Genomic DNA, 16,720 nt, shown 5'->3' on the forward strand with positions numbered 1-16,720 from the left:
TCTGTTGAGCGATCAATAATGTCAGAATGTTTTTTATTTATTATTTATTTTTCTATTGTTTACTAGACTGCTAACTAATCAATGACCTAATAAACGTCACTTTGGGGGGTAACGTGTCACTTTAGGATCTTTCTCCGGGGTCAAAGGTCACATGCTGATAAAACCTGATTATTTTTTATCTCCTTTGCTCTCTGAGTTGGTCTTTGTTTAATGATGCGTGAATATATGAACATGTTCGGTGTTATTTAATGAAGAAGATGATTAGGATTATATTAGACCCAAAACTCTCAGGTAATTGTTTTTTTCATTTGTAAATTTTTTTTCCATTCAGTGAAATATGACACATGTATTTTACTTTGATCTTGGATATTTGATTCTTAAATTAAAAGACTTTATTTAATACCAGCTGCATTCAATCATTATAATGCAAATCATCATTATTATTTCCATTTATTTTAATATTAACAGCAGGAGTAGGACACACTTGATTAGACACAAACAAAGCAGGAATGTAGGAAAAAAACAAATCTAGACCTGTTGAACCCTGCCTTACATTCTCTCTCTCTCTCTCTCTCTCTCAGTGTCTCCCTCTGTCTCTCTCTCTCTCTCTTTGTGTGTGTGTTTGTGAGGTGTGTCAGGAAGTCAAACTTCACTCTCTCTCTGACTGGTCACTAGACTGCAGCTAACGCGATGCCTGGAAAGAAAGTGTGTATTATCGGCTCAGGAAACTGGTGAGTGTCGTCTCATGTGAACGCGACGCAGTAAGCGCTTTAGCAGCTGTTCGCGGTTTACTCGCGCTCAACGCGACGCAGCGGACGCGACGTCAGACGCGCACAGAGTTTCATTTTCGCCTGCGTCAGTCTTGACTTTCCACATTTGTGTTTGTATATGTGCTCTTACTAGATCTACTGTGGTGTTATCACGGTACTCTAGGCTCAGTGAGACCGTGGTACTTACTTAATACTATTTCAATGCCATATTCAGAATTTACCGCGGTATTTTTTCACAATAGCCTTCCAGAATTTCCCATGTTAACAGTTTTTCGCACATAGTAAACCTGCACTGAAATAAATCAGATTCAGAAGCTTCTCACATACAGTTAGTTATTTATGGGAGGCCGTTTGAGACGAAACCCATTGAAATGCAATAGCATTGAAAACTTGCGAAACACATTGAAACACTTGCTGGTACATGTGAATCACTTGCTATCCAACGTAATGTGTTATGTTACTTTTTGGTTACTTTTTAAATCTAGGCTGGGCTTGCTTGCTTGTTTGCTTTTAATATTAAAAGTTATATTTTTGGTAAATATAAAAGCCCTTTTGAAGGAAATGTACATGTGAAACACTTGCTCGTACATGTGAATCACTTGCGCGTACATGTGAATCACTTGCTCGTACATGTGAATCACTTGCGCGTACATGTGAATTACTTGCGCGTACATGTGAATCACTTGCGCGTACATGTGAATCATTTGCTCGTACATGTGAATCACTTGCGCATACATGTGAAACACTTGCTCGTACATGTGAATCACTTGCGCGTACATGTGAATCACTTGCTCGTACATGTGAATCACTTGCGCATACATGTGAAACACTTGCTCGTACATGTGAATCACTTGCGCATACATGTGAATCACTTGCTCGTACATGTGAATCACTTGCGCGTACATGTGAATCACTTGCTCGTACATGTGAATCACTTGCTCGTACATGTGAAACACTTGCTCGTACATGTGAAACACTTGCTCGTACATGTGAATCACTTGCTCGTACATGTGAATCACTTACGCGTACATGTGAAACACTTGCTCGTACATGTGAAACACTTGCGTGTACATGTGAAACACTTGCGCGTACATGTGAATCACTTGCACGTACATGTGAATCACTTGCTCGTACATGTGAATCACTTGCGTGTACATGTGAATCACTTGCTCGTACATGTGAATCACTTGCTTTTACATGTGAAACACTTGCTCGTACATGTGAATCACTTGCTCGTACATGTGAATCACTTGCTCGTACATGTGAATCACTTGCTCGTACATGTGAAACACTTGCTTGAACATGTGACTAATTTGCGCATACATGTGAATCACTTGCTCGTACATGTGAAACACTTGCTCGAACATGTGACTAATTTGCACGTACATTTGAATCACTTGCGCGTACATGTGAAACACTTGCTCGAACATGTGACTAATTTGCACGTACATTTGAATCACTTGCGCGTACATGTGAATCACTTGCTCGTACATGTGAATCACTTGCGCATACATGTGAATCACTTGCTCGTACATGTGAATCACTTGCGCGTACATGTGAATCACTTGCTCGTACATGTGAATCACTTGCGCATACATGTGAATCACTTGCTCATACATTGCTATTGAACGTAATGTGTTATGTTACTTTTTGGTTACTTTTTAAATCTAGGCTGTGCTTGCTTGCTTGTTTGCTTTTAATATTAAAAGGTGTATTTTTGGTAAATGTAAAAGTCCTTTTGAAGGAAATGTAAATACAGTCTATACAGTAGAATGCAGGAGAAGAAAGTTCATCACTCTTCAGCAATAAAAAAGTATATGATATATTATATATATCATATATGTATGCACATATATTATATTATTATATATGAGTATATCATAACTCATATATTTTCATATAAATTTAAAAAGTAATGCATTTCTTTACTAGTTACTTGAAAAAAGTAATCTGATTACGTAAAAACGGGTTACTTGTAATGCGTTACCCCCAACACTGTATATATATATATATTATGTTCTGTTTCTTGGTCAGTGATGTGTGTGTGTGTGTGTGTGTGTGTTGGTCAGGGGTTCTGCCATCGCTAAGATCGTCGGACACAATGTGAAAGCATCGAACCGCTTCGATCCAATGGTGAAGATGTGGGTCTATGAGGAGATGATTGATGGACGCAAACTCACCGAGATCATCAACACCGAACACGAGAACGTCAAATATCTGCCTGGACACAAACTGCCCAAAAATGTGGTGTGTGTTTCTCTTAATAGTACAGTGATGGGAACAGACCATAATACCGTGGTACTTTGATGGTACTCCAAGGTAATTGTTCAGAGAACATTCAAAAGTAACATTGCCCTAATGTTAGCAAAATGATACAATGGAACGTTCAGAACATTTTCATACATTCATTGAGATATTTCAGCTGGAACGACCTTGATTCGTGATCTAGTGAGGTCCAGAAGGTAATACCGTGGTATCTTTGAGACAGTGTTAGTGTTAGAGCTGGTTATCAGTAGGTTTAGACACAGATTAATGTGCTGAACCTTGCACAGATCACCTTTACACTCATCTACATGTTACTGCCGAAAAATTACACAACATCGTGAAGCAGATTAATAATCACTCATATGTAAGTGAAATAATCACTGAATTAGTCATAGTGCATGATGGGACAAGATAAATGAGCAAACGTGAACATAAACAGACTATAATTAACCAGGACAAAGCTGAAGGAGTCATGACAGTGCTGACAGTGCAATCATTCAGATATGACATTAGAAACCTGCTGGGACAGATCGGGTCATGTCTAAATGTTATAGTGTATGCAATAACAGGCAGGAAGCCAGTGTAGCTGGACAATTATGAGATAAAAAATGGAAATGATGCCAGAAAGGTGAAATTATGAGATCAGTCATACTTACTGCAGCGAAAGTCATAATTATGAGATATATAAAGTCATAATTGACAAAATGTTGAAATTATGAAATAAAAGTCAAAATCATAATTATGTTATAAACAGTTGATGTTGAAATTATAAGATAAAAATACAAAAAAAATATGATTATGAGATAAAAATCATAATAATAAAACTGATAAAAAGCCTTGTCATAACTCAATCAGGAATACTTAATGAAGTCGTATGAGAGACCTTCAAACAATGTTATAATCAGTGTTGTTACTATTGAAAGTAATGCATTACAATATTGCGTTACTTCCTTAAAAAGTAACTAATTACGTTACTTAGTTACTTTTTATTGAAAGTAATGCGTTACGTTAATTTTGCGTTACTTTTTAAATCTGGCCTGGGCTTGTTTGTTTGCTTTTAATATAAAAAGTTATATTTTTTGCAAATGTAAAAGCCCTTTTGCAGCAAAAGCCTCGGGCTGAGGGAAATGTATTTTCAGGTCTATACAGTAGAACACAGAAGAAGAAAGTTCAACACTCTTCAGAAACACTAGAGACCATGTGAAGCCTGTTACCCACTGTGTTTGAGCTGACTTCCATCAGTAAGAGCCGTAGAGCGCCGGCCGAGCGTGGGATCAGGGTTCAGATCTCCTCTGTTTCCTCCAGGTGGCGGTCCCTGACGTCACAGAGGCCACGAACGGAGCAGACTTCCTGATCTTCGTCATTCCTCATCAGTTTATCGGGAAAATCTGTGACCAGATGAAACCTCACGTCAAATCTGGTGCCATCGGGATCTCCCTCATTAAAGTATGAATTTATTCTTTAACATTTTATAATTTGAGTGGATTTAATGGTACTAGACAATAGATACGTAATTTGTTTCTACATAAATAATGCAAATATTAGAACATAATTTAGAATATTAGCTGTATTTTCCTTATTTTAATTTTTTAGCGAAGACTACTTCATCATGGCTGAATTTTTTTTATATTATAATTTTAAAATATTTTTTGGTCTAAAAAATGTTTTTGTTGTAAAAATTCCATCTACCTAAAAAAAGTTCTGCACAGCATTTACCGTTTCACTTAGTATTGTTTAGTCCATCCTCTTTGTGTGTGTTCAGGGCATCGATGAGGGTCCGGATGGACTGACCCTGATCTCTGACATCATCAGGTCCAAGCTGGAGATCGAGGTCAGTGTGCTGATGGGTGCCAACATCGCCACCGAGGTGGCTGAGGAGAAGTTCTGCGAGACCACCATCGGTGTGTGTGACATCACTTCCTGTGAGGAACCTGCAGCGCTTGTCCTTCTGTGTTTATAACTGCGTGTGTGTGTGTGTGTGTTTCAGGAGCCACTAATGAATCCAATGGCAAGATCTTCAAAGAGCTTCTGCAGACGCCGAACTTCCGCATCACTGTGGTGAAGGAGAGCGACACGGTGGAGCTGTGCGGAGCGCTGAAGGTACACACACGATTCTGTGGAGCAGGGGCTCGGTCTCATTCAGATTACTTGTGCTATTCCCAAAGGACGCTTTGGTTAATTAGAATTATGAGATAAGACATGGAAGATAAATTATGATATAAAAGTCAAAATGATGAGATCAAAAACTTTTAATTATGACAAAAGTGAAAACTATTAGATTAAATTATGATAATTATGGCATAAAATCGAAATTATGAGATTAAGTCATAATAATGACAAAAAGTCAAAATTATGAGATAATCAAAAATATTAGAGAAAGTCAAAATTATGAGATTAACAGTTATAATTATGAGATAAGAACTCCTAAGCATGAAAAACGTCAAAACTATGAGATAATGCATAATTTTGACAATCGAAATAAGATAAAAAGACATAATTATGGCATGAATTCGAAATTTAGGGTGTTAAAAAATAATTAAAATCATAATCATAAACAAAAAATCTAAATTATGAGGAAAAAGTTACAATTATGAGTTGATAATGAGATAATTATTAGATTATCAGATAATGAGATAAGAACTCCAAATTATGACAATCAAAATTATGAGATAAAAAGTAATCATTATGGAATAAAATTTTAATTATGAGATAAAATGTCATAGTTATTGCATAAAATCAAAATAATGAGAAGAAAAGTCAATTACAGATGAACAGTTTAAATTGTGATATAAGAGCTCCTAATTATGACAAACATATGTCTATGAGATAAAAAAGCATAATTATGGCATCAAATCGAAATTATGAGATGAAATCATAATTATAACCAAAAAGTCAAAATTCTGAGAGAATCTAAATTATGTTTGTAAAAATGTAGATTAAAGGTTATAATTATGTCAAAAATGTATTATGTCTGATATGAGATAAAAAGTTATAATTGTGACATGAACAGTCACATTTTTAGTCATAAGTATGCGAAAAAATTTACTATGAAATAAAAAATATAATATAATAATTATGAGATAGTCAATTATGATTAAAGATGTGCATGTGAATGTCTGACTGCAGCTGAGTGTCTGTTCTGGTGTGTGTCTGTGTGTATTAATGTGTGTGTGTGTGTGTGTGTGTGTGTGTCTGTGTGTGTTAATGTGTTTGTGTATTAATGTGTGTGTGTTTGTGTATTAATGTGTGTGTGTGTGTGTGTTAATGTGTTTGTGTATTAATGTGTGTGTGTGTGTGTGTATGTGTGTGTGTGTGTCAGAACATCGTGGCGGTGGGCGCAGGTTTCTGTGACGGTCTGGGTTTCGGTGATAACACTAAAGCTGCAGTGATCCGGCTGGGGCTGATGGAGATGGTGGCCTTCTCCAAACTCTTCTGTAAGAGCGCCGTGATCTCGGCCACCTTCCTGGAGAGCTGCGGCGTGGCTGACCTCATCACCACCTGCTACGGAGGACGCAACCGCCGCGTGGCCGAGGCCTTCGCCCGCTCACAGAAGGTCTGTAGCACCTGCGGTGGATCCATGTGTGCGTCCGGCCACTAGAGGGAGCACATGGACTGGACAGTTCAGCATCAAAGCTAATGACTTAATGAACTAATTCAGGAAACTGAAGCCAGACTGTGTGCTTTGAATGTGATTTCTGTGCTGTTTCTCATCAGTCAATAGTGGAGCTGGAAGCTGAGATGTTGAACGGTCAGAAGCTCCAGGGTCCTCAGACGTCTGCAGAGGTTTACAAGATCCTCCAGAAGAAGAGCATGGTGGAGAAGTGAGTCATCCTCAGTCATCCTCATCCTCCTCAGTGTGTGTGTGTGTCTGACGTCTGTGTGTGTGTGTGTGTGTGTGCAGGTTTCCTCTGTTCGTCTCGGTCTATCAGATCTGTTTCGAGGGTCGGCAGGTGAAGGAGTTCATCAGCTGCCTCCAGAACCATCCAGAACACATGTGAGCGATCTGATGCGACCCGATCCACACACTACTGAGCCTCGTCCACACCCCACGGCCACAAAACATCAATTATGAGTCCAGTGTGATGAGCAGTACTGTGTAAAATCTGACTCAGGACTGTAACGCTGGTAAACGCACATGTGCTGCATTTTATATCTGCAGTTTTGACTACAATCCTCTTCTAGAGAAGTATTACATGTAACACTTTATAACACAAACAATAAAAGCCATGCTGCTTATTTTAATCATTTATTGAGAATCAAGCTTCATTTATTCTTACAGCAGTCAACATTAACACAAAATAAATCGAATGTTTCTTCATGAGCCACATAAGCCACTTTGGATGAAAGCGTTTGCTAAATTACTGAATGGAAAGGAAATGTTAATCAATCAATCACTAATTCAAACATTTAAATTGTTTAAAGACAAATTTTTAAAGAATGATAATACATATTTATAAAATTATGACTGTTATAATTAAAATGATAAATACATTATAGAAATTATAAATTGTATATAAAATGTCTTCCTTGTTTTTTTTTTGGTCCAGAAAACTAAAAAATAATTTTATTTATAATAATAATAATAATAATAAAAAGCCACGCTGCAAATTTTAATAAAACGTCAAACTTATTTTTCTTCATTAGCCACACAATACACTCAATCTCTAATTTCAATATTTCAATTAAAGACCTAACACATTTTTATTATTTAATAATTGTACTATTTTTTTATTTCAAAAGTATTTATTTTAATTTTACATTTAAATATTTTAATTTATTTTATTTTATATTTTGAATTCCAATTTATTAAATACAATGGATCTGTAATTTCGATGTTTAATTATATTCTTGTTTGGAATAATTATTGATGACAGTATTGATATTTTTGTCCAATCAAATGCTCTCATGAATGAGATTGCTCCTCCCCCTAAAGTATAAATATTAAAGTAGTATCACCTTTATTTCTAATGATATCAATTGAAAACGGTAATTATAAAGGTGTGTTCTTTGCTTTTGTTCTGGGTTTGTGCTGTGATGGAAACTAAAGAAAGTCAATGCATATTCAGTGAGGTTTTCCTGCTCCAGAGTCTCGGACTGAAGGATCAGAGGCGGTCGGATTAGATGGTGGGGTAAATGGCGAAGCTGGATATTCCACACATGTTTTTATTTCGTGCCATTCGGATAAAGCCATTTTCACCCCATGCTGTTCCCCAGCTGAGACAGAGAGAAATCATCAGTCATCATTTCTGATTTTCAACACTAGAGGACATTAGAGCTCAGAGTGAAATACAGCAACTTACAGCTACTGAAGCTTGCTGATTATTACATAAACACATATTAAACAGTATATTTATGAAAATAAGAATATTATAATAAAATAATGTAACATTATATTTAAAAATGATAATATTAAATATTGTATTTGCCTATAAAATATTTATATTGTAACTAAAATAGTAATATTATTAAAGTGTTATAATAAAAAATGTATAAGAGGATGAAATGTACAGCTAAAACAATCATTAATGATATAATACAATTATAATGAATATAAAATATTTATGTGTTTATAAATATGAATATTATATAATTATACACATTTTACATAATATTATAAAATGTAAAATAAATGTATATTTATATAAATGTTCATATTATAAGTAAGCAATTACTGATCATATATGAAAGTATAAAAAAGTGTTTTTAAATTTTCATGAAAAACATTAAATTATATTTAAAATAATAATTATTATAAGAATGACAATAAATATAAAATATATTATAGCAAATATAATTACAATTAAAATAAGTGAAAACAAATGTAAAATATATTTATATTTCATAAAAATATGAATAATATAAAGTATTCATTTCAAATATATATAAAAGTCAGAACTGTCACATAGTATTTTTTATCAAGTGAAAATTAACCTGTTTTTCACCAGCCAGAAGTCTTGTCCATTTTCTGAGCCATATCCCACAACTAGAACCGCATGATTGATCAGTCCAGAGCTGCACTTCGGATCGCTGTAGATTCCTGAACACACACATTATTCATTTACAATAAATGTATGTGCTGGTTTGTGGACAGTAAGCAGATAAGTGTGTGTGCTTTATTTTATGTCTCACCGCCTCTGTATTTGTGGAAGGAAGCAAGTTTGGCGTTGATACCGACAGACACAGGTCCGATATTAGCAATGGCGTACTGCAGTGCCACCTCATTGTGACGCGGAAGAATACGGAAACCCGTGCAATATCCAGCTCTTCCCGTCACAGAGTATCGACACAAACCTTGCTGCAAAATTCAACACAACATTACAACAATATCACAGTAACATTACAAAAACATTACAATAAAATCACAGCAACAATACTACATCACAACAATGTCACTGTAACTACAATGCCACTACAGTGTCACAACAATGTTACTACGTCACTACATAACCACAACAACAACATCATATCATCACTACAATGCAACAACAACACACAACAATGTGATCAAAATGCTATTACAAACATCACAACAACATCACTAAACTGTCACAAATTCCAATAAACATCACAATAACACCACTACAAGGCCACAACAATATCACAACATCAGTATACTGACACAAGAACATCACACAACAATACCATTACAATGTCACGACAGTGGCACTCCAGCATCACTACAATGCAACATCACTACATCACAACGCCACTATAATATCATAAAAATCACAAACATTTTACAAAAACATCACTACAACGTCACAACAACGCCATTACAGCGTCACTACAATGCAACATCACTACAATGTCACACTAACTACACTACACTATCACAATGTCACTACAGTGTCACAATAACTCCACTACACTATCACAACATCACTACAGTGTCACAATAACTCCACTACACTATCACAACGTCACTACAGTGTCACAATAACTCCACCACACTATCACAATGTCACTACAGTGTCACAATAACTCCACTACACTAACACAATGTCACTACAGTGTCACAATAACACCACTACACTAACACAATGTCACTACAGTGTCACTAAACTCTACTACACTATCACGTCACTACAGTGTCACAATAACTCCACTACACTATCACAATGTCACTACAGTGTCACAATAACTCCACTACACTATCACAACATCACTACAGTGTCACAATAACTCCACCACACTATCACAATGTCACTACAGTGTCACAATAACTCCACTACACTAACACAACGTCACTACAGTGTCACAATAACTCCACTACACTATCACAACATCACTACAGTGTCACAATAACTCCACTACACTATCACAACGTCACTACAGTGTCACAATAACTCCACCACACTATCACAATGTCACTACAGTGTCACAATAACTCCACTACACTAACACAACGTCACTACAGTGTCACAATAACACCACTACACTAACACAATGTCACTACAGTGTCACAAAAACTCTACTACACTATCACGTCACTACAGTGTCACAATAACTCCACTACACTATCACAATGTCACTACAGTGTCACAATAATTCCACTACACTATCACAATGTCACTACAGTGTCACAATAACTCCACTACACTATCACAACGTCACTACAGTGTCACAATAACTCCACCACACTAACACAACGTCACTTCAGTGTCACAATATCTCCACCACACTATCACAATGTCACAACAGTGTCACAATAACTCCACTACACTAACACAATGTCACTACAGTGTCACAATAACTCCACCACACTATCACAACGTCACTATAGTGTCACAATAACTCCACTACACTATCACAACGTCACTACAGTGTCACAATAACTCCACTACACTATCACAACGTCACTACAGTGTCACAATAACTCCACTACACTATCACAACGTCACTACAGTGTCACAATAACTCCACTACACTATCACAACGTCACTACAGTGTCACAATAACTCCACTACACTATCACAATGTCACTACAGTGTCACAATAACTCCACTACACTATCACAACGTCACTACAGTGTCACAATAACTCCACCACACTATCACAACGTCACTACAGTGTCACAATAACTCCACCACACTATCTGAATGTCACTACAGTGTCACAATAACTCCACCACACTATCACAACGTCACTACAGTGTCACAATAACTCCACCACACTATCTGAATGTCACTACAGTGTCACAATAACTCCACCACACTATCACAACGTCACTACAGTGTCACAATAACTCCACTACACTATCACAACGTCACTACAGTGTCACAATAACTCCACTACACTATCACAATCACAATGTCACTACAGTGTCACAATAACTCCACTACACTAACACAACGTCACTACAGTGTCACAATAACTCAACTGTACTAACACAACGTCACTACAGTGTCAAAATAACTCCACTGCACTATCACAAGGTCACCACAGTGTCACAATAACTCCACTACACTAACACAAGGTCACCACAGTGTCACAATAACTCCACTACACTAACACAACATCACTACAGTGTCACAATAACTCCACTACACTATCACAAGGTCACCACAGTGTCACAATAACTCCACTACACAGAGCCGTTGTTAACTGAGAAAATGCGCAAATCCACTTCATTTCCAGCGTTTTTTGGCGCATCTTCTCAGTTAACAACGGCTCTGTGTAGTAACAGCTGCTCTATGTGAAATCACGCACCTGATGGAATTAACCGCTGGTTAGAAAACCGGCTTTACTGACGAGATGCGCATTAACGATCGGCCGATCGTGATCGGAGCACCCCTACTACATAGTCACAATAACTCCACTGCACTATCACAACGTCACTGTAACAACATCACTACAACACAACAATATCACTACAACCTAACAGTGACACAACAGCACCACCACTACAATGTTAATGTCACTACAATATCACATAAAAAGTCACTACAATGTCATAACAATGCCACTACATCACAACATCACAATAATGACACTAAAACATCACATCATCATCGTCACATATTGATGTGGTTGTACCTTGTAAAGCACTTTTTGATTGTATCTATGAAAAGCGCTCTATAAATAAACTTCACTTACTTACATCAAAACAATGCCCTTACTTTGCCACTGCAACAACACAACAATGTCACTACATGGTTACTACAATGTCACTAAGCCACTACAACGTCACATCACAACAATAACACAACAACATTACTGTATTATATAGATGTTTTTAAGAGTATTGCACATATTTTTTAAATATATATTTATTTTAATTTTTATGATTTACTTATTTTCTGGTAAGTGTTGTATTTAGAAATTATTTATGATTTTTTTTTATTATTAGCTTTCCATTAATTTACCACCTCAATTTGGGAATCACTGGTTTATACTGTAGTATGACCATGAACACTGATGCTCAATGGGTGTTGTGTTAACGTTCTGCAGTACCTTGTGTTCATACGGGTAGAAGGTGTTGGAGTCAATGCCTTTGTTCTGGATGATGTAGAGAAAAGCTCTGCTCAGATATCCTCCTCTGCAGCCGCGGTTCCCCAGACTCACACTGCAGTCCAGCAGGTTCTGTGGACTCAACGGTACCAGAGAACCGGTTTTCCTCTTCATCTGACCCTCCAGAGCACCGACGGCACTGAACGCCCAGCACGAGCCACACGGGCCCTGAAACCACATTATATAACATAAAAACATTTGATTTATGTGTATAAAATAGGCATATTATTACTAAAGTAATAAAATACAAATACAAATATATTTATGCATACAGATATATATATTATATGAAGTGTATATTAAGTATAATAAATATTAATAATATAATATAACATTTTAAATGTATAATTAATACAATTATTCATATTATAGATATTATAATAAATATAACATATATTTCTATTTTATGAAGATCTGAATATTATAACATTACGTACAATATTACAATTCTGTGCTCAAACACAGTACAGCACACACACACACACACACACCTGGTTCTGGACAGGACTGACCATGCCGTGCTCCGTCCAGTTGACTCGTGGTGGGGGGGGCTGGTGTGATGGAGGCGGGGATGTTACGTTGAGATCCGAAAAATCTTCCTCCAGTAAACCATTCAACTGATTAACCTCGTCTGCAGTCTAAACACACACACACACACACACACACACACACACACACACACACAAACTCAATTCATCTGATCTCAAAAAGTCAAACCGATCAAAATTAAGGGTGTATAATGCTGATTTGTTTATATTTCAAAGAATAATTTAATTTATCAAAACATATTTGATTTGTTCATGATGTTAGTAGTCTTTAATGAAAACATTTCTTGATTTCATTATAGTTGGGTTATATTTTGTGGCCCCTGACTCTGTGGTTTGTTTCTTCTCCTCTCTACTCATGTTTTAATATTCATTTGTCTGTATAATGAGTGTGTTTTCTTCATTGCCACTTTTTCACAGCTTTACACGCTCAAATTCATGACACTTTCTCACATCTGATCTGAGGTGTGAATGACATGACACATCTGCTAATGGCTCAAAAATATCAAATGTATTGTTTTTAATACACTGGCAGGTATTATTCTCCTTTTATTAAGCTCGAGTTTACTTCAATTTACATCTCACATAAATGTATCATTTATATATTTTTTATTTCAATTTTTTGTACTTTGAAACAATTAATTTTAAATAATTTAATTTAATATTGTTATTTATTTAATAATTTATTTTGAGTGTTTTTTAATTATTTGACATTTTTATGAATCAGTTAATTTTAGTAAATGTTTTATTTTTTAAGTATTTATTTTAATTAAAATAAATGTTTAAAATTACTTATTTAAATAAATGTTAGTTTATTATTGTATTTATTTTAAAATTACGTCTTTTAATTTTGTATTTTAATAATTACATTTTTCATTAGATTTAATTGCCGTTTTATGAGCAATATAGTTTTCATCTAAAATGATTACTTCTGCCAATATGAGATTATTTCAAATCAGCAAATACACCCCAGATTTAAAAAGCAGATATTTGAAGTTGGAATGTTTCTATGGTAACTGGAGATTCTAAGAGCAGTGACTGGTTAATTTATTGAGAATGGGGGACTTCCTTTGACCATATTTGGTGTTTCCTCATGAATCATCTTGTTACATGTGTAATTATACTGGCAGAGTTCTGAGGAATGACTGTGTGTGTGTGTGTGTGTGTGTGTTAAAGCACCATGTCGCTGAGCTGGTTCAGTCCCAGTGTGTACGAGTGCAGACCGACAGCCGTCTCCTCGTTGTGTTTCATGATATGCAGAAGATTCTGCTCCCAAACGCCTCTCCTGTGACGCTCCTCTCTCTAGAACACACACACACACACACACGCACGCACGCACGCACGCACGCACGCACGCACGCACACACACACACACACACACACACACACACACACACACACACACACACACACAGTGTCTCAGTTACTGGTTGCTGGAAAGTGTTTCTGTGAAAGAACTAGACGCTGGGTTTAACACAGTTTTTCACAAGACACTACCGACCAAACCACTGTTTCTTACATTTACTGTAAGTGTTTCTTTTATTGCACTTTATCTATTAGCATCTGTAGATTTCAGTCACAATCTTTAAAGAGTTTGTTTCTCCACTTTAGCAGTACTTACATGCTCCAGACTTTACCGTTTTATTCCTCTCTGTATTCTGAAGGTTTTTACTGAAGGGTTTGTTTATAATTTATTATCTTGATTTTATTATTGCACTTTATCTATACTTTGCAGTCACTAATATCTGAAATCATCATCATTTGTTGTTATTGGAGAGAGAATTTCTTCTGTTACTCAAGGAAAGTCTGTTGGGTGTTTATTTCTAAAGGCTTCTCATGCACTTTACAAACAGACACTGCTTTACGTGAGGATTTAGAAAGAATCATGGAATAGTCATTACCGTGTGTGTTCGTGCACACCACACAACAGCTGGCTGTACAGTTCCCAGAACAGATTAGCGTCCTGCACGCTTGTGTTATATTTAATCATCTCACCGCACACTTGAGCTGATTGTGTCTGTGCTCCAGGAGAAATCCTCAGCGCTGACGGCTTTAAATGATCGTGTTTTAATCAGAAATATGAGCTGACACTCGAGCGACAGAGAACTGCTCAGATGAAGCATCACAAACACAATCTGCTGATCTCAGTTCAGTGGGACAAACACAAACACACCGACCGACAGAGAGAGAGAGATCATGTGTGTGTGTGTGTGTGTGTGTGTGTGTGTGTGTACTCACTGTGTTCCTGTAGGTCTTGTTGTGTTGAGATTTCCAGGCCATCCACTGATCATTCAGACGACTGACCTCAGAACAGACCAGAGACACACACAGCAGAAGCAGAACAAACCTGATCATACCTGCACACACACACACACACACACACACACACACACAGAGACACACACACACACACACACAGAGACACACACACACACACACACACAGAGAGACACACACACACACACACACACACACACACAGACACACACACACACACGCACACACACACAGACACACACACACACACGCACACACACACACACAGAGACACACATACACGCACACAGAGAGACACACACACACACACACAGAGACACACACACATACACACACACACACAGAGAGACACACACACACACAGACAGACACACACACAAACACACACACACATGCAAACACACACACACACACACACACACACACAAACAAAAAGAGACACACACACACACATTGTTTAAGTATATTAGTTGTTTTATTGACGCACTAATTAAGTTACTATTTATTTTTTTCTGTTCTCACTTTTCACATTTATTTTAGTAAGCTTTATTTTCGTTTTTATTTTACATTTAATTTTAATTTGACATTGGGTTTATATAAATTGTTAAATTTATTTCGAATCATTTAAGATTGCATTTTTTGTCTGTTTTACTCTGTTTATATATTTTAAAATGATTTAACTTACGGATTTTTTATAATTGAAGTACTTTGAACACATTTTAAGTGTGTTACTGTTAGTAATTGGCATTTTCACTCAAATTATGAATACATTTAATAAATAATTACAAAGAAATGTGGAGTGAAACATTGAAATAAATGTGAATGTTGAACAGAAATTCTATTTTTTTGTCAAATCTAGCCTAATAATTTATGTTTTTTTTCTCCACAATTTTAATTGAATTTATATATATATACAGTGGTACTGTGGTAGATCTCATTACTCTGCAGAAAGCATCTGTAACAGATCCCTCACAACATTTAATGCATCTTCAATACGTTTCCAGCACACTAGCTGTTAAAAGTCTTCAGTAAGTGTGTGTGGTCTAGAGTTTCTCTAACCTGTCTGTCCAGTAATGAAGCGCTCAGAGAGTTTGTGAAGAGTAAAAGTGCTGATCTTACCGGCGTCTGTGAGGATGATGATGATACTGATGATGAACACACTCTTCTGCTTCGCTGTAGCAGCGTCTGAAAGAGGAAGTGTGTTGTGTCTGGTTTCCTGTGTGATGGAGTCATGTGAACACAGTTACAGACGAGGAGCTCCGCCAGCAGCTCTCATGTTATCTGACTGTGTTCACTCTCTCTGATCAGAAGAAGAGCTCATTACAGCCCCTCATCACTAGTTCTGATCAAACA

General features: G+C 36.4%; 2 protein-coding genes across 3 annotated transcripts; one reads left to right on the forward strand and one right to left on the reverse strand.

The window, feature by feature from the left end:
- The first annotated feature begins 581 nt into the window (after window positions 1-581).
- LOC113119712 (glycerol-3-phosphate dehydrogenase [NAD(+)], cytoplasmic-like) lies at window positions 582-7,282 on the forward strand. Its single transcript, XM_026289328.1, has 8 exons — window positions 582-731; window positions 2,840-3,017; window positions 4,341-4,481; window positions 4,798-4,936; window positions 5,023-5,135; window positions 6,355-6,588; window positions 6,750-6,856; window positions 6,937-7,282. Exons 1-8 carry the CDS (start codon window positions 691-693, stop codon window positions 7,031-7,033), a joined length of 1,050 nt encoding a protein of 349 aa, XP_026145113.1. The 5' UTR covers window positions 582-690; the 3' UTR covers window positions 7,034-7,282.
- A 344-nt stretch (window positions 7,283-7,626) lies between these two features.
- On the reverse strand, window positions 7,627-16,720 carry LOC113119713 (cathepsin L1-like). Of its 2 annotated transcripts, none has more exons than XM_026289331.1 (8): window positions 16,427-16,610; window positions 15,329-15,447; window positions 14,270-14,392; window positions 13,037-13,183; window positions 12,489-12,713; window positions 9,165-9,330; window positions 8,967-9,072; window positions 7,627-8,249 (listed from the first exon to the last, which is right to left on the reverse strand). In XM_026289331.1, the coding sequence occupies exons 2-8, from the start codon at window positions 15,443-15,445 to the stop codon at window positions 8,153-8,155; spliced, it is 981 nt and encodes a 326-aa protein (XP_026145116.1). In that variant the 5' UTR covers window positions 15,446-15,447; window positions 16,427-16,610; the 3' UTR covers window positions 7,627-8,152. The 2 variants fall into 2 exon arrangements, with proteins under 2 accessions (XP_026145116.1, XP_026145114.1); XM_026289329.1 differs by having other exon boundaries at window positions 7,629-8,249; window positions 16,487-16,720.

Source organism: Carassius auratus, chromosome 19, assembly GCF_003368295.1.
Source record: "Carassius auratus strain Wakin chromosome 19, ASM336829v1, whole genome shotgun sequence".
NCBI classification, from domain to species: domain Eukaryota; kingdom Metazoa; phylum Chordata; class Actinopteri; order Cypriniformes; family Cyprinidae; genus Carassius; species Carassius auratus.